We start from the raw sequence: 22722 nt of genomic DNA on the forward strand, positions 1-22722 counted from the left end.
CGGATGCTGAAAGACTTGCAATTTCTTCTTGTAGCATTCTACTACGTACTACTACCGATGAAAGTAACATTTCTAGCTCAAGTTGTAGAATATCTAAATCCTCCATATTAATACCATCCTCCGCATTTCTTTGTAAAACACTATAGTACCTTGGAAGTACTTTGCTATTATCTATCATTTTTATTACTGGAAGAACTGTCATTTCAGAGCCCTCGGAACTTGTATCGGAATTAACTAACACTGACTGGGATAATTTTCCACTTTCCTTGACCGATTTTATGACTGCTTTTTTAGAATTTTGCTTTCCTTTACCTGACATTTTTAAAAATTGATTTTACTAAAATGTGCATATAAAATATTAAATTTCTTAAAAGTAAATAATCAAATACCCATAGTCACTGTGGATAGGCACACGTATGTATATTAACAATAAATTACGCTCATGTTTCTAGAAGACAAATGGATGAAATTTATGAAAAAGGTTTTCGATTTATTTATATTGAAAAGTCGTGGTAATCGGTAGAAATAGGAATAAAATAATTAATTCGAAAACACGATAAAAATTGGCAATATTAAGTATGAAAACAATTTTAAGGTTAGTTATGAAGGTACAGCTAGGTGCGGTGTTCTATTTTCATTAATGCCGACACCGTGTAGTGGTTGAGTCTATCTGTAACTGCTATCATTGACGAAGAAAAAAAATTAGGTACCCTAATTATTTAACATCTATCTCTCTTTATCCTGTTAATAATCTAATTGCTTAAATGTAAAAATCAAAATGTCTGGATTGGTGAGTAGTTGATTGTTGGTGTAGCAGCGATTCATAAATTTTCTTAGTACGTTGAGTACGTTGGATATAATTCATAAAAATTGAATCAAACGTCGTTTGGCTGTGCGCCATATAAATACATTTTTCGCATGAAATATGTAGGAAAAAGTATTTTAAGCTTCGTCACTGGATACAATTCACACACGTAGATGCCAATTAATTAATTACAAATTTTCAGCATTTTTTATCAAATTATTTATTTTAAAAAAAAAAAAAAAAAAAAAAAAAAAAATAATAATATAGAGTTTGTTATATAATGACTAATGTACGACGAGTAACTGTTTAATAAGTATTTTGTTATTCTTTTCTACTGATTTCTATTTTAATAAATTTGATATAGCTTACAATTTATAGCCATTATAGGAAAATAAAATTTATGTTTTATATATTTATTTGGTAAAAGGCGCAAAAATTATAAATACGTATTAAATGTAATATATTTAAAATTGACGTACACCTTCTGTCGTGAATTATTTATTTATAAAATAATAAAAGTATGGCAGATACTGCAGGCACATCATATCATATAATCTTAACTCACGTTGCAATTAATTACAAATAATCTGCTCTAAATAATTACTTAAAGAGAGAATTAGAATCTTAACTTGCAATCTTAATAATTTTAAATTTTGTTTATCCACAGAGAGCAATGAACGTATGGTTGAACTGCGCAGAATCTGGTAATTACAATACGAGTTACTTTACATTGACCTCAGCTAGTAAAACAGTGCAATTGATTTAGTTTGTTAAGATATTTTGACGTATGACGAGGTCGAGGATTTTTTCGTTAAATTTATCCCTACTTACTACGTTTTATAAGTATAAGGTATATATTCTTCTTATTCTATTAATAATCAACAAATTTCTCATTGTGTCGACACATTCATTCGTTCGAATTTAAATAATCACTTTTTGTAAAAAAGTTTTAAAACAAATGTATTTGAAGAAATGTATATTATGTGTCGATGGATGACTCACGAGATACTTTGTACATTTATAGATAATAATTTTTAATTCAATTTCGATTTCATTTTATTATATGTTAAATTATTAAGTTTTGTTCGAAAAGCATTGTTATAACATTTATGTGTGAATCGTCGTCATTAGACAATAATATACATAGAGTGAATGTTAATGACGTTTTCCGAAGTATTTTAGTTCTAACGTTGTTTGTTGTAATTGAAGTCAAAATGGAATGGCTTTTTGGCAAACGGATCACTCCCGAGGAAATGCTTAGAAAAAATCAGAGAGCATTAAATAAAGCAATGAGGGATTTGGATCGTGAAAAGGTGCGAATGGAACAACAGGAGAAAAAAATCATTGTTGACATTAAGAAAATGGCAAAAGATGGACAAATGGTAAATTCAAGTAATTAAATTTAATTATTTATTTCTTAAAATTATTATAAATGCGGTATTCCCAATTGAGTTAGACTTTATGAAAATTTTAAAATTTGTATAGGACGCAGTTAAAATAATGGCAAAAGATCTTGTTAGAACAAGGCGTTATGTTAAGAAATTTATGTTGATGAAAGCTAATATTCAAGCAGTATCCTTAAAAATTCAAACCTTACGGTCTCAAAATACTATGGCTCAAGCAATGAAAGGAGTCACAAAAGCTATGCAAAATATGAACAAGTAAATTTTTGTAATGCGGATGTCGTTTCATTGAATGGTTAAACAATAATTTAATTATTTTACTTTCTCAGGCAACTAAATTTACCACAAATACAAAAGATCTTGCAAGAATTTGAAAAACAGTCTGAAATAATGGACATGAAAGAAGAAATTATGAACGACGCAATAGATGATGCCATGGAAGATGAGGGAGACGAAGAAGAAAGGTACATTTAAAAATCTTGAATTAAATGACTTTTGAATGAATTTTTCTAATAGATTATATACCGTTGTAGCGATGCCGTTGTCTCTCAAGTATTAGATGAACTTGGTTTACAACTTAACGATCAATTATCAGGGTTACCGCAAGCTTCTGGATCTTTAAGCATAGCAGGTTCAAAGCAGCCAGTCGCTGCTGCAGCTGGTACTAATGACGATGGAGGAAATTTAGCCGATGCTGATGCAGATTTGCAGGCGCGACTTGAAAATTTGCGTCGTGAATAAAGTATGTAATAAAAGTTTGAACATTTAGATTTGTATAAATAATGTATAAAATGCTCTATACTTGTGATAAACTTATAACATAAGATTAAACTTTTTTTAAACGAAAAATAAATGCAGAGGCTTCAAATAAATCTTGTTAAACATGTGCACAATAGATGTCTTGAATATAAATAGAAAACATTAAGATTAAATGAAATTTTTACGAGAACATATTAAAGAATATGAAAAGACCTGCGTTGGCTTATTGTACATTTTGTTCAGTTATTTATTACAATACATTGAAAGAATGACATACATTTATAGAATAATCAATTATTGAATTTATATAACACACCAATAAGTAGGCTTCCTCTTAATGATAATATATTTTTACAGTTTATAAAATTTGTAGACTACTATTAAGTACTATTTAAAAAATTGTATTAAAATTATATATTGAAGAGTGATTTGTACACATTTTTATGATTAGTGATTTAACAATACTTTAAGATCTATAAGATGAAGTATTATTATCTTCTTACAATAAATTTTACAAAGTGTCACAAAAATTATTTTACATTTAAATTAATATAACTGTATTGTGCATACAATCTATTTGTAAAAAATACAAGTTCTAAATAAGACTTGTTTTTAATCAAACATACTAATTTTTTTTCATAAAAAAAAAAAAAAAATGTTAAATCTTTATAATTTTGTACAAGATCAATTTAATGCGGTTACTTACAAGAAAATAAAGAAAAATTAATATTTGTAATAATTAAATGTTAATTCCTTAAATATTTTACAATTAATTATATGCATGAGTAGTTGATAAACAATAGATAGTTACGATATGGAACAATAAGATTCGAAGTATGGGGTAAAAGTATAACAAGTAGGTACAATAAAACATACAGCCTTAATTTTGTCAAATATTGAATTATATTGTACATACATCACACGCATGCACGCGTGTACACGGGACATTCGTATTTATGCGTGCGTCTGTGAGACGAGCACGTTATATGGAATACGATGGGAATATTTTTTTTATTGTGATAATTAACAATTTAAGTAAGGAGTTTGGGCAGGGATATTTTATTGCGTATGTGCTTGTCGAGTATTTTTGTAATGAGTGTAGAGACAAGCTATTATATGTTTACGAGTAGAAAATTCATTCCATGTTAAATATTCTTGTACTCTCGGTTGTAATCAAGTATTCTTTCTTGTTTTCACTTAATGATCGGTTCTGTTTGTGTTTGTGTGTTTTTTTTTTTTTTTTTTTTTTTTTTTTTTTTTTTTTTTTTTTGTTTGATACATATTCCGTGAGTTTATGTTTTATAAACGATAAATAAAAAATAAAAAATAAAAGTTTATGCTCGAGAAGTAGAATGAAGGTGTATGGTAATGACGAGTGGTAGATGTAAAGAAAGGAATTAACCCTATTTGAACGTTCGTTGAAAAAAAATTTGCTTTCATTTTTATATTTACAAATGGTAAAAAATTATAATTAAAAATTCTTTATTTTAATTGAAATAATAATAAATGAAAGTGAAGTTAAATATTATTCATAATGTTTATTTTCTTTCAGCTCAATTTTTATATTATTTTTTCAGTTATTTATAAAGATCTAAGCATGTAAAGTTTAGTTATTGAAGAGCCAACAGATTGAATTATAATAACTTAACAATGTGTTGAAGATGATAGGAGAGTTAGGGAGGGAGGATCCCTAAGGTGAGTGAAATTCGGTAAGGGTAGATACTTTTTGATATGATAGAATAATGACAGGGAAGTATAGTTAGATATGTACATAAATCTACAGCGAATCTCCATCGATTCTTAAAGTAATCATCTTATTACATTTTTTTTTTGGTTTTTTTTTTTTTTGTTTCTTGCTGACTACATATATTGTCATTACCGCCGTTGTTGCTGCTCATTTTCATCAAAATACAACTTCAACATAGGACACTAATCCATACGTGTATACATATAATCATATATTGATTTATTTTCATTTACGCAACCATATATTCATATAAATCGCGCGCTTACTGTTTAATGGTCATTGGGTGTAAAACTTATTTTTGCAACAAGTCGAGGGAAATTGGTATTTGTTAATGGAATTATTGTATTGGCTTGTTTATCATTTTTAAGTCTATTCACTTGTCCCCATGCTCTCATACTTTCTATGATGTCTTTTCGCCTTCATATTTAATTTATAATAATCTTGCTTTATAATTTTGATAGTTTAGTGTCAGATCTTTCACTTTTCAAAACCATAATAAAAATGACAACTATATATTATTAGCATATCGAGTTATTTACTTGATAGTGTTGTTTGTTTGTTTGTTTGTTTGCGTGTGTGCGCGCGCGCGCGTGAGTATGTGTATTGGCATTTACGTGGGTAGGCGCGTGTCTTTAAAATTAATTTATAACATTTTTTTTTCCCAATAGCTTAACATGGATTTTAATATTATTTTTTTGGACTTCGAGAATGGAAACGAAAAAATTTATGTGAATGGATTTGAACATGTGATTGGTTAAATATACTAATCGTTTGTTCAATTATATATATAAGGAACTTCTTTTTGACAAGGATTTACTATCTACTGCTAAATGATTTTTCTATTGGTAGAACAATCGCTAGATCGAAACTTCATTACAGGTCTGCTTCCTTCAATCCTTCATTCCTTCGCGGTGGTCAACGTCTGCAGAAAAAACAAATATGACCGAGTAGACTAGAAAATTTTTAGCACAAAGGTAGGTCAGGTACTTAACCTAGTTGTTTTATTATATTCTGACATTGTTTTTTTTTTCTTCTTCTGGTCACAATAATCATAAATATTGAATATTGCATTATCATTGAATTTAAAACGAATTACACGCGTACGTCATTACAAGAGATTTATGTTTCAGAACATACCAGTGATGCTGAAATATTCTCATTTCATTAATTGGTGAAGAAAAGATCTTTCTTAAAGAGCCAATGTATGTAATGATTGTATTGACTATCGGAAATTTCAGATGACGAGCATTAATGATTAAGGGAATGAGCTTTGGATACTACCGAATCACGAATTTTTGCGCTAACTCAAAGGCTTTTAGATAGTAGCAATAATTGGAGAGATATTCTTTATAATTTTAGTTGACTCTGTACATCTTTTTTATTTTTAAAAGCCAAGCTTTTCATTTAGTTGTTAATTTTGAAGATAACATTCGTTTATTATTAAATGATTATCGCGGAATAAATAGAGAACATGACATTTTTCATACTTTTTAGATATTTACAATTACACAAAATAAATTGCTAATGAAAACAATATCTGGTCATTGGAAATAATAACAATTTACATACTGAATAGTCACTGCCACAAGCAATCTAATAAAAGCAGAAATAAAAAATACAAATATTTTATTATTGAATGCTTATTGGTTGAAGAGTATTTTTACTTTTTACGACTTACTTTGAGATGATCATTGTAAACTTGTTATAATTATTTGGAAAATTTAAGGTAATTGAATTGCTCTTAAAAATCTTCGATGAAAATCAACAATTTGAAAAAATTTGTAATTAAGCGGTCTTCCGCAAATGCATTATCTGTAAAATGTATGATGTTTATGTGCATGTATACACAATGTAGGCCTGGTAGCGCGCCCGTGTGTCCGTGTATGTGCGTGTGGACGCGTGGTTTTGCGATTTGGGACGAATTGCAATGAAAGAAAAGGAGGGATTTATTTTATAAAGTCCATCTGAATTTTATGCACCCACATAGATAATTGCACGTATGTATGGATAGTTGCGTAGTGTCATCGGCTTACATAATATTTTCCCCATATCCACATAAGAAATTTTATTTTTTCAATATAATATGTATTTGGTATCTCTACGATGGCTACATAAAAGCACACATTCGTCGCACACTTACCAAGGTACGCGCGTGATAAATCATCTAACTAAGAAATGGATATCTTAGTATCCGTGTGCGTTAATGTCGTGAGCATTGTTTTTCGTTATTCATCATATAATTGTATATATTTTACATATTTACAAAGAGTGTCGAAGGGGCTGCGTGTCGCACGAATTCAACTGATCGAGAGTTCGGGACCAAGTACAAAAAAGAATTATGATAACCAATCAAAAAACTCTCGTATCTCGTATTCGATTCCTCGTTTTGTGCATCCCTCTGACTTTTATGATGATGATGATGATGATGATGATGATGATGATGATGATGATGATGATGATGATGATGATGATGATGATGATGATGATGATGATGATGATGATGATGATGATGATGATGATGATGATGATGATGATGATGATGATGATGATGATGATTATTATTATTATTCTTATCATTATTATTATCATGCAGATCATATAATATGCGTATAGGCGTGTGGAGTTTAAATTCTTTATCGAGTGATTATTGTTTAATGATGTCTTGGTTCTTACAATTTGTATTTATAAGCATATAAAATGAGAAGAATAATAAAACAAGTATTGACGATACATCGGCTCTTTATAGTTTAACGTTTGTTGCAAGTATTATAGTTGTACGATCGATGTAAAAATTTTTACCCTACAGACTAGGCATCATCGAAGGGATCATTTAAAGCGTCATTAATGATAAAATTATTTTTTTTTCTCTCTATGCTAGCGTATGCTCTAATCAATCTAATATGTAAGTCAGTTCAATAATCATCAAAATATATTTGGTTTTTAGGGCAAATATAAATGCCATTCGTTGCTTCATAAGATTTTGTCATTCTGTAAGCGGACTTTAAAGGACTAATTTTTCTCTTCCTCATATCTCGTTTATTTATTTTTTGTAAAGAAGTATGGAAACTCGAGGGAATATAGTATATCGACACGTTTTTTTACCCTACAAGGATAACATTTTTTTCTCTTTATTTACACAGATATTTTATACTAAATCGTATTTATTGAATAAAGTTTTTATTCTTTTATTCTTTTATTCTCTCTCTCTCTCTCTCTCTCTCTCTCTTTCTTTCTCTCTCTATCTATTTTCTTTTCTTTTTTCATTTTTAATTCTTCCAGTGTATATGTGACGCATCACCGATATGTAACCTTAATTTTAGATCGTTGAACGATATTTATCTTGTGAAAGGAATGCGGTATTATAGAACAGCAAAAATGAAATTGATGAAATAAATGGCAGAGTAAGGAGATTTGTTGGTAAATGGCAACTGGTATGGCGAACAGAGTGCCTCGCGCGAGTCTTTATTATTCAAAAAGGTTGAAAAATGTTAAGAGCACTAGATCAAGTGGACAAGGAGATAACATGCTGAAATATCGAAAGAAAAGGTGTGTGCGAAGATGGCGAGGATAAAATAAAGTAAAGGGAGGAAGGAAGGAAGGAAGGAAGGAAGGAAGGAAGGAAGGAAGGACAGGACAGGACGTCTTCTCGCGTAGAGGCACAAATGCAATTCACGCGACTCTTTCAACGAAAGAGCACTGCTCAGCAGTAGCAGTAGCAGCAGCAAACAAATAAACGGCAGCATCCTTAGGGAAGGTCCGCCGAGGCCTGAGTCATATAGTCCATACCTGGACCTTCTCGGCTACGATGCACCAGCTCGCATGGTCATAGTACGATGATATGACGTGAAGGTTCTCAATGTATTTTCCGATTAATTGGTCGAGCTCGCCTTCGCGGAAAACGTGATAGTATTGGTGATAGGTGATCTGGTCTGAGGGTAGGGATTCTTGGGACGAAGAGCCGCTGAGTGTGCCGTTGCTCGTTGACGGTTGTTGCTGTTGGCGGCGTAACCTGGCTCCAGGGATCTGTTGTCGCTGGGGCCGCATCTCCTCGGAAACGGAGCGCGTCTGAGGGCAGAACCGTGGTCGCGAACTCCAGGAGGCGCTAAGCCGACGGGGCCCCGATGAGTCCGGCTGGCTACCCTCGCTCGTTCCAGTTGAGTCGGTTGACTCGAACGATCCCCCGGAGCGGCGTCTATTATTCGGATTCCTCCACATCTCAGCTCTATAATCGAGCTCATGCTGGACGGACGAATCGGCTCCTTGTTTACGGCTCACTGGGTACCTGTCGACGATTCATGCATTTTATCGACGATTACGGGAGTCAAACAAGATTTTGGGGCAACGATCGTCGAGCGAATCGGATTTCCTTTATATTTTAATTTTAATAAGCGCAAACCCTTATTTCGAGATTTCGATATTATTTATTAACTCGTTAATTTTTCGTTTTTTTTTTTATGCCAGTTCAATGATGTATGATATATGTAATGACATAGCGGCATTTACCGTGCATTATCGATCGAATTGTCGGATTTGTCCTCCTCCTTGCTGAGCTCCAGGTTCGCTTTGCCGCAAAACTGATTGATGTCATGAAAGAGATTCTCGCTGAGTCTGTCGGTCAGATCGATGAGGTGCTGATTGCATTCCTCATTCCATGTACTTTCCACCGGTGATATCCGTTTTTCCACGGCGTCAGGTTTTTTATTCTGCAAGATTTTATTTGGCTGCAATAGATTGAGTAATGCTGTATTATAGATATTCATTATGTTTTTATGATATTCGTCATTCCCTATTATTTAGATGAGGATTCGATTCTATGCCGCTTGAATTAATATGTTTCCTCTTTCATTGACATTCAATGTCGGAGAGATTAGTAGTTAAACAAAAAAGAACTTTTATGATTTGAAGTGACAAGCTTTTTCGTATCCAATGTATAATAATATTTTATCAATTGTCTATTCATTTACTAGTACGTCTCAGTCAATTAATTTCTCGTTCTAAAATATTAGACAAATAACGAAGAGTCCAAACGAATCTTAATTATTAATCTTAAATTTGTATTAATTATTAATCTTGAACATTGTATTTTACGCTTTGCTTGATTAATTTGTGAGTTAACGATCAATTTATACAATTTATACAGTGGATTATTGTCAGAATAATATTTATTTTTAAGCTTTGTATGTCCGCGTGTAAACGGTCGTTGTTTTAAGCGGAGAGGGAGCGAAGGAGTATTTAACGGAGAAAAATTCCATGTAAATAATGCTTTTAGTGAGTAAACAACTTTTAATCATACGATTCTTATAATTATTATCTATCAAATTGAATTTGCGATTTCAATTAAATGCATGATCCGTAGCAATGTAAGGAAAAATAAAATACGCTTAACCTTTATGGTATAAAATCGTAATGAGTAGTGTTGAATAGTGATACGTGAAATGGTAGTAAGCAATAATATTAATTCATATTGGAAAATTAATTAAAAAATTTCAATGACAGTCGAATAACTAGTGCGAATTTACTAATTAGGGATTATATTTCTTCATATTATTAATCTTACATAGAGCCATTCTCCTTACTTGTGCGAATTATAAAATCTTTAGCGATAGTCGATAATAATACAAAATTTACTTTAAAACTCGTAATTGTTATTATGACAGCATTATTGATAGCTTTTCTTAAAGTTTGATATCGTTCGCTAATTTATGAAGCATAAAATGAAAACGTGTACATGTTTAAAGCGATAAAATCGAAGTCGCAGTTTTACATGCACACGGTATTGAATATTTTCGTTAAGTCATTCGGTATTAGAATGTAATAGTTAGACATTATAAAAATAAAAATTTTTCGTCACTAGATATTAATATATATATATATATATTTTTGTTTTTTGTTTTTTCTGCAATGAATTTGAAAAAAGCATCGATAACCTCGGTGAAATTTTGAAGTTTTGAAGCACGTAATTAGTTATAATGTTTGAAGTAAAAAGTAAAATTTATTCCTATACGATCACCTATGGCTCATCCAATTTTTATGCAATCAATTAGCATCGATAAGTTTATCTCCAAGTAATGGCGTAATTATTATTAAAAATATTTTTAATACGCAATCATATTAATAATGCAGCATTAATTGATTAATGCAAACTACGATTTATTAGGATTAATTATCCAATATTGTAATACAGACATTTTCTTTTTATAGATATATCATAAACGATTGAAATTTATAGGATAATAAGCTATATCGTTTGGAAGAGCTTACATTGTATTTGTGAGATTATTTCGTAAAACTTGAAAGTGTTTGAAAAATTTGAGAATGTAATTCCAGTGGCAAAATGAATAATATAATCGAAAGAGTTTACTACTGACTGTCGATTGGGCGCACGATGGTGTGTCATTCGGCTTTTTTGAGCCTTCGTTGATTACGCTGATAACGGAACCGACGGATTCGGGCGAGCTCGTTCCACTCGAGTCACTGTCGAGGTCGTCGGTTTCCGGATTGAAGAGCTCAAGCTCTAGGAATCGCGGGAGGAGCTTTTCCACGGGCTCTGGGCCAGAGGCATGTCGCACCAGAGGACACGCAGGTCTAGTGCGCGCGGCAAAGCCCGGCTTTTGACGCAACAGCTCTTTTATTTGACGTAGTCCGAGAAGACGACTTTCCTCTTCGTCGCCCGGGACATTGGCTTCGTCACAAATCTCCGAGGACTCCAAGCTCGTTTCTACAATGATCCAACAAAGCTTGTAAGTTAATTTTTATTAATTATATTCACATTGATCTTCTGATTATTCATTAATAAGTTTAATAATAGATTTAGCCTCTCGAAGATTATCATTTAACGCCAAGCTAGTGCATAATAAATCAACCGAGTCTTTTGTTATTTAGATGATAAGGAGCTCGACAAGTGTAGATGAATAAGCTTTTATTTAACGGCCAGAATTTTAAGCTCTACAATCGTGTGCGTATCGCGTGCGGGGGCTAATTTTTTTTTTTTCTATTCAATCTAGCTCTGACCGAGGCACCTACTTCTCTTATTTTTATTTTGTTATTATTATTATTATTATTATTATTATTATTATTATTAAAGCGCCATACGCGTTTATAATAATCGTAATCATAATCATCGTTATTGCCTTAAAAGTCTATAGTAATAGACTTATAATTGTAATGTAATGAAAACGTGCAATATAAGTGATTATACCTATGGCCGCCTCTTGGATGGCGACAACGGGCACTGGTTGCTGGGACACGGCAGCGTTCTCGGAACCCGAGAAGAAGGGCCTTGCGGCGGCGAGGCAGTGGGTCCGAGGCGAGAGACCCGGGGGACTCGGTGGTGGTAGACTCTTACTCGTAGCCGGAAACTGCTTGAGAAGGGGAGACGAGGGAATAAGTTTAAGTCGATGCGAGGCCCCGAGCTCGGGGGTGTACTTCAGTCGGGGTGATGGCGGTGCTGATGTTGCACCCTGTTGATGGCTCGGGGCGACGGTGGGGCTCTCAAGCAGGGGGCATGGACTCTTCTTTGGCACGTAGATGACTGACGCGAAGCTGTCCTCGGAATCGACGCTCGTGTCGCTTTGCAGACTTCCATCCTTGGATGAATCGGATCCGTCTTCGCGGGAAGGCCGACGCTCGCTCGACTCCACTGATTTGGACGGGTAGGGGATCGTTGCCGCGGTCGTAGGGGCCGTCGACGTTATCGGGTTTTCCGTCGACGTCCAGCTCTACATTTAGAGAGAGAGAGAGAGAGAGAGAGAGAGAGAGAGAGAGAGAGAGAGAGAGACAGACAGACAGACAGACGTTGACTCGGTCATTCGTCGAGTAGAGCAAGAAGGCCGCGGAATGTTCGTAAATTCGTCTTGTTTTCGTCTTATAATTCTTTACATTGAAAATTCGTTTGTTTTTGGACGGTGGATGGACAAACTTTTTTTTTTTAAACCAAATGACCAGAATCACAACTTTTTACTATCGCAATACAGACTTTTTGCTAAAACAAAATATTTTTAACTCGGTATCTCGATTTTAAGCATTTAAATGCTATAGTTGGTAGTCATTGTTTAAGAATAACAAACGAATTTTACAATAAATCATTATATCCTTGTATTCTATCTAATATCAAGTCTGTGAATAATTGAAACAAAAAAAAAAACAGGAATAAAGAATGCTGATTTTTGACAATTGTAACTCGTAGGTGTATGCCCAATCACTTTTAACTTTTTACTTGGGCTTATATTATTGTATGAGACGACGAGTAGATAATCCTTTTTGTTTGTCTGTATCTTTTATAGAAAATGTCAAAGAATTTGTTTATTTAGAAAATTAAATATTATTTACTTATCCATAGTTCTTTACATTGCTTTTCGTCCATTTTAAATTTGTATTGCGTAATCTATATTTTTACACGAGCTTAATCAGTGAAAAGAATTTTACAGTCATTTGTAATAACGCCCGAAGAAAATGTGGCTAATAATTTTGTACTTCAAAGATAAGGAAATATAAGAGAATCTACCTGTAATATCCTGACGAAGCCATTCTTGATCGATATCCCTGAGACCTTCTCGATATTCGTCGTGGACTGTCTAATGCGGCTTGTCAGCCCGTTTTTCAGCAGCTGGAATCTCTTGGTTGCACTGCCTGAGTACAGAGTGTTCTTGAAAACCTCGAAGGTTGGTCGGTCCTTGTAAATAAACTCCTCGTTCAGCGAAGCTTGCTTCGTTATATTTCTCCGTGTGCTCTCGCGCTCTTTCAGCCTTTCCATCGACATCAGCTCCTCGTCCATCGAGTTTTGCTTTTGCATTAAGTTATCCCGCCTGGTTAGCGCCATCTGCATTCGCCACGTTCTCCGATCACTCTCACACGAACTCTAAATTTGTTACTTCTAATTGTAAACTCAACGTTCGAGAGCAATGGGTTAATAAGAATTTCAGGCATCATTAAACGGATTATCTTACCGCGGCTGCCAACAAGTACGTATGATTTCATGACGATTACCATTCGTACAGAAGACAAGTTTATTTGATTTTATTTTATTTATTTATTGTTTTCTTTTTTTTTTTTTTTTTTAACTAGGAAAATGCCATTAAGAAACGACTTTAATCGAGGTTTAATATTTAATATAAGAGGTAGTTAAAGCTCATCGCTGAACACTTACTTGAAAATTTGGAACATCATTGTGCGTGGATTGTATGGCAGTGTTAGTAGGTGAGCTATCGCCGACTTCTTTGTGCATATGCGTTTTGTCTTTTACGAGTTGAGATTTGGGAGACTGCGGTGGCAATTGGGCGTGGTCGTAATGTTGGTGATAGTTGTGATGTTCTTGTTGTTGTTGTTGTTGTTGTTGGTGGTGGTGGTGGTGGTAGTGGAGGTGGTTGTGGTTTTGTTGCTGTGGGGTTTCGTCTGCGGCGTTGTTAAGCCCCGGAACACTGGAGCGCGAGCGCACAAGATCCAGTCGTTGCGCCTCGAGAATGTCACCAAGGCTCTTGGACTTTATGCCAAGGCTGTCGCCGTGATGGCTTCGACCGAGAGTCGCACCCTCCTCTAGGCGACGTAGCTCGATTGGCAAATCCTCGACGTCACCGTCGTTATCTTCGTCACCAGATCGGCGCTCTTTGCTGCTGGTCTGCCAGTTCTCGAGGAACCATGCACGACTACCTCGTCGGCCGCCCGCCAGTTTCTTTAAATTTTAACAGGCCAATTTGACTTACGTTTACAAGGCTTTGGACCATCGATTAAAAGACGCCTTTTAATTATTCTTGGCAATTGAAATATATCGAAACCTTCTTTTTCTTATTTCTCAAGTACGCATAACATCGACTCTTAAAAAATTTTATAGAGAAAATTTATTAATTTTTTAGAAATATAATAATTAAAGTATAATGTAAAGGACAGTTCCGCTATATCAAGTTATTATATAGAATTGGGCATGCGATATTAAAAAGAAAAAAATAAATATATATATAAAAGTATCTAGAAGTGGATTTATAGACTTTACATTACAAATAAAGCGTAGCGAAAGGGACACCGCAGCTAACGCAAAATTATAAAAGTCATGTGGAAAAGGGACAAAGAATGCTTACTCATTGAATTTCTATATAACACACACACACACACACACACACACACACACACACACACACACACACACTACATATACACTTATAGCTTTGTATTTATATAAAAAAAATCTTGTAATTTTTAATAGAATACATTTTTGCAGGTTGCGTATTTATTTTTAGATAGGCATTGTAGTTTGAACTATGACTAAAGTTTTCGATTTCGGCATACAAATAATAAAGCAAGAGAAAAGCTCAGATTTTAACTAGTAGGAACTTTTAATAATTGTTATATGATTTTTATCATCACTATCCTCCTTATTCTTATTTTTCTTCTTCTTCATATTATTATTATTTTCATTTTATCTTACACTTAAAATAAATGTAATTCATTTTATTTGCGCCAATTTTGAAATAATTAATGTCTCTTTTATGTAACGTCGATTGTAAATATTTTCATAAATGAAACTTAATAAAACAATTGTTTACGACTAAAGCAAATTCGTTATAAATTTAGTACGAATAAAATGTACGCGATTTTGCTATCCATTATGATTCTGAACGAAATGAATGAACGAAACGAATAATTCGACTTTCATTCTGAATAATATTTAACTAAGTAACTATTCCCTAAGAAAGTTAAAAAGAAAAACATATTATGTATGCTATCGATATCATAACGATTGGGCTCGCATACGGCTTAATATGGGGTGGGGGGTTGTACATTATCTAACAGATCATCGAATATTTTCGTGAATCGAAAGAGTATTTGTAATAACGGCATTGCTCACTTGTAGGGCTCGTCGAAAGAAGCTGTAGCACGTTTCGTTGGGGCTAGAGAGGCTGCTCGTAGAAGGCGACGGGCTGATAATTGGATCTATCCAGTAGTTCTTTCCGTAATTCTGACTATTTCTGCAACGAATTAACGATAAGAAATTATTAAACTTGGGCTTGCGTTCTGCTACTCCGTGCCTTACCTTTTAGATAATAAATACGTTTGGACGCTTTTTCCTCGACGCCTGTCGTCGTACGACATACCACGGGGCTTCATCGGACTCCCGGATGAATTAATACAATAAGCTTTCGGCCATGGCACCAAGACATCTTGTGATTCGAACTGCAAATAATGTAATTTGTTCACGATTAGGGTCAATAGGTGGTTCTGCCCTTGGATGCCTATTTCACGCGCTCATTTGCTCCAGGCAATATATATTGTACATATTGATAAATAAACAAATCTGGCTTCCAACATTTATTATCGAACGAATGATAGTCTTTCTGAGATAACTGGAGGGGCAAGTTTGATACTTTTGCTCCATTGATAAATGTTTGCAGACAAATGTTTAATAATGGATTTTTAGGCATAGCATATAAAGTAAAATAAAATAAAATAAAGTAAAGTAAAATAAAACGTTATCGACTCTTTTTTTGTCGATGTTGACATTCTTAAATTGAGAAGAAATATTGGAGAAAATATTAACAATATGAATGTCTTAATTCAACTTGATTACGTATCTTAACGTAATCAATCAGTTTAACAATACATTATTTACAATGTACAAATCAATAAATGAATAACGCGTTGTTCTACATCGTACTTCACTCATAGTACGTTGCGTTTTAAATGGAAAGCTCAATTGTTCACGATTCAATTGTTCACGTCTCATCATTCAAAGATGAAAAGAACCCGCGGGAATAAATAGCGAGTTTCATTAGCATAAATATAATATATACCCCTCCCTCTCTCCCTCCTCGTAATTGCTATTAGAGGCAGTCAATGACTTAGAGAAAGTAGAAAAAAAAGCATACTCCTTTTAAGTCGTTGATAGACGAGCTCCTTACCTTCCTGTGTTTTTGTTCCATTGCCCAGACGGAGATGACGATACGACCGCCAATCCTCAGGACACGCGCCAGCTCCTTTAGGGCATGTATCCGACGCTCCGTTGTCGAGAGGTGGTGAACCACTGCAATCGAGAGAACCGCGTCGAAACTCTCGTCCCGGAAGGGCAGCCCCAGATTGTCGCATACAAGTACCTGCACGGGCGCAGTACTTTAATTATTGAATAATAATATTTTAATTAATAGTAATGGTTACGGCATTGCACTCTAATGCCTTCCTTTGATTATTACTATTGAATTTTAGAAAATCTTCCTGTTTTTTTATTTATTTATTAATTTTTTTATTTTATTCGGATATGGGAAAGACCAAGAAATAACGAGTCTGTTATATGCGAATTATACGCGAATGTATGAGTAGAGTAAAATTTTTCTATAAAGCGAATATTTCATGGTTATGTAAAAAGTTTAGCCATATTTTATCTCACAAACATCGTAATTTTGATTATTATCACTTGTCCACTTGTAAGTAGACAGACAGATTAAATGTAAATGTAAGTGCGTTCGAAGCAAAAATTTTAATAGTTTGATGTTTCAAGAAAATTTTCATGTTTTGACAGAGATCCTGGATAAGTGTATTTCATTCTATTGTCTGTCCTTTTGTTTTTTGATTATCAATAAATATAGTTTGTATTAGTACGAGATTTGGTAGGTAGTGTTGCTGCATATTTTGAGATAATAAATAATTTAATAAATTAAATATAAAATTGTTTATATAAGCGCGCGCGCGCGTGTGTGTGTGTTTAAAGTAAAATATAATAATAAAATTATACCTCATTTTTTTTTTCACGTGCAATACTTGTAAATTTCTGACATCGGTCCACTCCGATCTTGAAAATGCTATGGTTGACATCGAGATATTTTCCATTTCCGCAGCCTTCCAACAAGCAATAAATGTTTCCATATCGTTTTGCTTTTTATTGTTTTTTTTTCTTATTTATTTATTTGTTGCTTTATTTAGAAGAATAATTTTATAAGAATACTTATATTTGCAAGTAACCAGTCTGTTGAACAACCAACTTTAATAATAATAATTTATTCACAGTTCTTTGCATTTCTTTGGATAATTTATTTTTCACAATGTATTATTCATTCTATTTCGAATATCACCAATGCAACGTCTTTATCGCTAAATTTAATTGCCCGTGTCCCTAAGATTTTAATGAATTTAAATATTTTATCGAGGATATTTAATTTTTAAATACTTTTTCGAACAAGTCGAACTATCGCTGTTTAATTAAAATTATTAATTTAAAATGATAAGTGGAATTTTGCGAAATATATATAATTTTATCCGAGAGCCATAGATAGAGGTCGAAAAAGGTAAAAAAAGGAAAAATTTTAAATCGTCCTGTTAATAATTGAGTAATTTGCTTTCTGAATTTAATAGTCTTGTGCCCGATTTGACGGATGATTCGTCGTAAGATGCCCGGCAGGCTTGTCAAAACATCCCGATATTCACAGATTGCGGCAGTCCTCGAGGCACATATGTGTGCCTCTTTCTATCTTTCTCCATACATACCGATGTCGCAAACAAGGGCACCGGGCTCGAGCTCCTCAAGGAACTCTTGTATGCGGGGCCAGTGTCTGCCCTGGACCGTCCTGTCGGCACACTGCTCATATACATCGTGCACGTAGGCCTGTTCAAGGGCCAGGGACCTGGCCGTCTTCTCGCCGTCGCTTTCAGACATCCCGACCAGCGCCGCTCTTTCTTTTTACCGCTACTGTGCATATCATAATGGAAGCTCCGTGTTATTGGTAATCGGGGCTGATTGACTCGACGGCTGTTTGGGCGATAAATCGTTCGGACGTTGTCCAGGAGTTGTTAAGGAGTAGTTTGGGTATGGAGTGGCTAGCGCTGTCACTGTATTAGCAAGAAGACGAGGTTGACAAACGGGAACAGAAGCTTGCGTTTGAAACGTGGAGATCGAGGGCAGGTTGAAGCAACCAGTGGCAGCGATATCATCACTGGAAAGCTTCGTTAGATCAGGGGAGGGGGAATTGTCCGAGTAATCCTCTGTATATGAAAATATACGTGACAGGCGGCGTGTTAAAAATTCTTTTTAAATTAATATTTTTAATTTTTTCACTTAACGACATCGTCGTTTAAGGATAGAGGTAACGGAGATAAGGTAAGCGAAGTATAGCTTCCTTATCTTTTTCCTGTATTTCCTACCAGTCATTGTTAGCTTTGTCACGAGTATTGCTCCAAAGAACGTAATGTAGATGCGCAGGACTTGCTTATATCTTGGGAAATGAAGGAACGGATAGCTTTTTGTAAGTACGATTGCGTGGCACTGTTGGATTTTTTTTTATATGACACTTAGGCGACCTTCAACTCGAGCTTTCCTCCAGAAATTAGCTTGGAGCAACCCCGATTTTTACCTACCTTTTATAATCAACAGCCTAAAAGATGGGAGCCATTTTATTACTGAGTGACGTTCGTAGTAACCGATTTTCTTAACACGTGGGTGACAAAGTTCCAATGTCAAAAAATTCAGCGGTGCTCTAATTTGGAATGAAGTGATTCCAGCGATCTCAGCTCGTGTCGGCAAGCAATGCAATCATTTGAGATTCACTGCTGTCGGTCTCAAATGCTTTTATAAACCTACTGTTAACAACAAGAAAAAATAAGAGAGAGAGAGAGAGAGAGAGAGAGAGAGAGAGAGAGAGAGAGCTGTACAAGTTAGTTATGTAGTTTAGCCGGGACGTCATGAGTGGTTTAGTTTCATACGGGGATGTCGTCGATCTTGCTATAATACCGGGATTAATAATATTAGGATATAAAGCATTGGCGGGTGAGGCTGCGCGCCTCATTTTTAGCGCGGAATTGGATTAGTTGAAGTCGCGAGCTGGGAAGCAATGGCGGCAGACGGGACAAAGAGGAAAAACGAGAATGTGTGCACGAGGTATATCGGTCGAACCATCGCGTCATCCTTAAACAGAAGAGACGATGCGTGGCTAATTATCGTAATCTTCGATTCTTCTACTTTATAGGATGTGCGAATTGTAGGTGACACGGAAAGCAAAAGTAATCTATAAAGACCGTGATTTTATTTATGAAATTTAATTATCGAGAAAAAGTGGATTCACTTTGTTACAGTAAAGTATACTTGCTATTAAGACTAAATTCATGTCCTTTACACGTTCCCTTCCTTCGACATTCTTAAAAATCTTCATTAGTTAATAATTCATATTGAATAATTCAATACTAGTCTAGATTACTTAATTAATAGTAGACGTGTGGAAGTATATATTTGTCGCTATATTTTTTGGCCCCTAATATTTTAAATAAAATAATTGATTAAATTTTTAAATATTTTGCAAGTTCATCACCCGTTGATCGGTTTTACGAACGGTCAATACTTGGGATTTTCATAAGAGAGTGTGTCGCACTACCCATTCATCTAAGGAATATTGACGTTAATGTCGAACAATAATCGAAGTTTATAAAATAACTTCTAGAAATGCAATGAGAATAAATGAAAAAGTTTTGTCATTTGACACGTAAGAAATTAGGAGTATTACTTTGTACAATTTGCACTTTGCCGTAGTGTCATCCTAATTCTTTTTTTTTATTTTTTTATAAAAGCATATATAATATTATTAACAATATTTTGGAGGTTTATTGAAAGAGGCAAACTCCCAGGGTATCGTAAGATTTTTTTAACGCTTCGATCGTTTGGATTTTTATAAATCACGGAGTATTTCATGTCACGCTAGAACATAAATGCTTAAGCGAAAACTTTCAAATTCTGTTGTAGAAGGAGTAATATGCTGCGTAGAATTTAAGTTTTTCCGTTCTGTTTGTGCGAATGAGTGAGTGAAGGTGTGTGAGCGAGCGCGCGCGCGCGTAAGTGTGCGTGCATGCGTATGCATATGAATGAGAGTGAGCGAACGAGCGTGAGTAAGCGTGAGTGAGAGAGAGAGAGAGAGAGAGAGAGAGAGAGAGAGAGAGAGAGAATGAGCCCTGTACTTTACCTCATTTATGGTGATCTTTCTATAGGTTCCAAATATTTCATCCTTTCACTGGCGTTCGAGGACCGACTGCAATGCGAATATAAAGAATTTATGATATTTACGTTTGAGTTAGAAAAAATATTTTGTTAGAAAGCTATTAGTTAGAAATAATTTGCGATTATTTTACATTAATTAATTTTAAGTAACGCTACCACTCTGTCAATTTTGATTAGTAATATATTTTTGATAAATATTTCTAAGCAATGGTACCAGTTTGTATTTTTATTTTATCATCAAGTCGGCAATATCATGATAAACTAATTAAGGTATTCAATTTATGAGAAAGTTCTATGAAAATGCTTCAGTCTTGTTTAATAAATTATACTTATTGCTCAAATAAACGTAGTTTTCACAGATAGGAAAGAGAATTTTGATTTTTTCAAATCGATTTTTCATTGCGATTATTTTGTGTATTTTGTGTATCGAAAATTCATTTCACTGCGATTATATTCTCTGCCGAAAATGATCATTCTTCCGTACCCTTAACCATTAAGCGAACGAGCAATGTATTTTTTATTATTGATATATCTCTGTAACACTTTCTCGATAGTAATTGCCGATGGATTAAACTATTAGCATAAATTTTTGTATAACAAATATTGGCTATAATTACATTGAGTATCATTATAGTTTCGATCCATGTCCTTATACTACATGTTTTTAACATTTGCCATTTCATTGACGGTAATAAAAGATCTTGATTATAAAACTTTTTTAATTATTCAGTTTTTATAACTTTTTTCTTTAATTCTTTTGAAATTTATTTATTTATTCACTTAATAATAATAATAATATTATTCTCTTAATTCATATTAAATTAATTGCTGACATACGTTTAATATTAGAATTATTCCTTGCGAAATACGAAATTTTGAATTGCGAGTAATAGACGCAAGCCTTTGCAGTGTAGTCGATAATAAATTTGCATGAAAGAAATTGTAAATATACGTGTTGACAATAGCATAAGCACGAAGCTTTGTAGTGTGATCGACTTTCAAATTTCAAGATATTGACGTTATCAACGAGCTAAAGATTTATTTTATAATTATAACTTACTAAAGTATTAGATTACAATCAAAGCTTGCCTTTACATGATTCTTTGTTTTTTAATTTTTTGGATAATATGATTAATCCTTATTATTTGAAAATCCGATAATTGTAATCGTATTATATATTTTATATTCAAATCGAGTTTTCCAATGTCTAATTTATCTAACCCAAAGCATTTTTTACCGACTAGTAACGCATATATTATAGATACGAAGTATTTTAATACATACGATATATTCACATTAAATAAAGAATTAAATAATTGAATAATTATATATATTAGCATGCATTATAAATTCGCGTTCACCATATTGATTGAACGATAAGTTCAATTAATTTGGTTTTATTCATATATAATACATTTAAATAGAAATTTTAATTAAAAAGTTAAAATCTGCTAGAGGATTTTGCAATGTTTGTGTAAGCAAGATTGAAAAATATTTAAAAGGCTGCAAATTGACAAATTGTGCCTAGACGGAGAAAGTATTTCAAAATTTTATCCGTGCACTCACAGGCAACCTTAAGCGCTATTTGTTTTCCCGTTTATTTATCATTTACAATATGTAGAATGTTTAATGCACCTTTTTACTTATACATAATAATAAAGTATTTCGAGTTTATTTAATTATAAATTTTAATACAGAGACAAGAAGAAAATGAGAGAGAATGAAAGATAGAATGAAAGAGAGAGAGAGAGAGAGAGAGAGAGAGAGAGAGAGAGAGAGAACGGAGGGAGGAGTTCTGCAAATCGATCAACTTTAATATCTCAAAAATATTGTCTAATCGATGTTGTAACATGGTGGAAATAAAAATAGTGGAGGAAGTATAGTTTGTGTGAAGGCTCGCTCGACAAAATAACGAATAGCTTATTTAATATGGAACTAAATGGCGCCGAAAGAATTGGCACCTGGGAACAGAACGTTCAGAATTCCAGATGATTTGAAATAGGTGGGAATGTACACATTGGAGGTCTAAAGTTGTGAAATAATAAATGAT

The 22722-nt window shown here is 33.7% G+C and overlaps 3 protein-coding genes across 5 annotated transcripts in view; 1 reads left to right on the plus strand and 2 right to left on the minus strand.

Moving 5' to 3' along the window:
* Ada3 (transcriptional adaptor 3) overlaps positions 1-319 on the minus strand; it is a 1617-nt gene extending 1298 nt beyond the window's left edge. The window contains 2 exon segments of the mRNA XM_011503604.1: position 1; positions 3-319. The exon segment at position 1 is cut by the window's left edge and continues 496 nt beyond it. Of these exon segments, the coding sequence (XP_011501906.1) occupies position 1; positions 3-319 (318 nt within the window).
* A 303-nt stretch (positions 320-622) lies between these two features.
* Positions 623-3245, plus strand: Vps2 (vacuolar protein sorting 2). Of its 3 annotated transcripts, none has more exons than XM_011503601.1 (6): positions 623-706; positions 1473-1655; positions 1980-2187; positions 2291-2466; positions 2538-2672; positions 2742-3245. In XM_011503601.1, the coding sequence occupies exons 3-6, from the start codon at positions 2020-2022 to the stop codon at positions 2947-2949; spliced, it is 687 nt and encodes a 228-aa protein (XP_011501903.1). In that variant the 5' UTR covers positions 623-706; positions 1473-1655; positions 1980-2019; the 3' UTR covers positions 2950-3245. The 3 variants fall into 3 exon arrangements, with proteins under 3 accessions (XP_011501903.1, XP_011501905.1, XP_011501904.1); XM_011503603.1 differs by having other exon boundaries at positions 1988-2187; XM_011503602.1 differs by having other exon boundaries at positions 2015-2187.
* Positions 3246-8325: 5080 nt separating this feature from the next.
* On the minus strand, positions 8326-20703 carry fid (class I SAM-dependent methyltransferase fire dancer). The gene is made up of 12 exons (XM_011503709.1): positions 20638-20703; positions 18179-18380; positions 17430-17533; positions 16603-16794; positions 15738-15877; positions 15552-15672; positions 13849-14381; positions 13218-13569; positions 11913-12432; positions 11076-11432; positions 9218-9455; positions 8326-8996 (listed from the first exon to the last, which is right to left on the minus strand). The coding sequence occupies exons 2-12, from the start codon at positions 18345-18347 to the stop codon at positions 8486-8488; spliced, it is 3237 nt and encodes a 1078-aa protein (XP_011502011.1). The 5' UTR covers positions 18348-18380; positions 20638-20703; the 3' UTR covers positions 8326-8485.
* Positions 20704-22722: the final 2019 nt, after the last annotated feature.

This window comes from Ceratosolen solmsi, unplaced genomic scaffold (assembly GCF_000503995.2).
Source record: "Ceratosolen solmsi marchali unplaced genomic scaffold, CerSol_1.0 scaffold8, whole genome shotgun sequence".
NCBI lineage: Eukaryota > Metazoa > Arthropoda > Insecta > Hymenoptera > Agaonidae > Ceratosolen > Ceratosolen solmsi.

Excerpts from the sequence above, each read along its gene's own strand:
- fid (XM_011503709.1), bottom strand. The coding sequence starts at position 18,347 with ATGTCTGAAAGCGACGGCGAGAAGACGGCCAGGTCCCTGGCCCTTGAA. Across the intron at positions 16,795-17,429 it reads CACGTGAAAAAAAAAATGAG|GTACTTGTATGCGACAATCT; the intron begins GTATAATTTTAT and ends GCGCCCGTGCAG. Across the intron at positions 13,570-13,848 it reads AATTTTCAAGTAAGTGTTCA|TTCGTGTGAGAGTGATCGGA; the intron begins GCGATGAGCTTT and ends ACAAATTTAGAG.
- Vps2 (XM_011503601.1), top strand. The coding sequence starts at position 2,020 with ATGGAATGGCTTTTTGGCAAACGGATCACTCCCGAGGAAATGCTTAGA. Across the intron at positions 2,188-2,290 it reads TGGCAAAAGATGGACAAATG|GACGCAGTTAAAATAATGGC; the intron begins GTAAATTCAAGT and ends AAATTTGTATAG. Across the intron at positions 2,673-2,741 it reads GAGGGAGACGAAGAAGAAAG|CGATGCCGTTGTCTCTCAAG; the intron begins GTACATTTAAAA and ends ATACCGTTGTAG.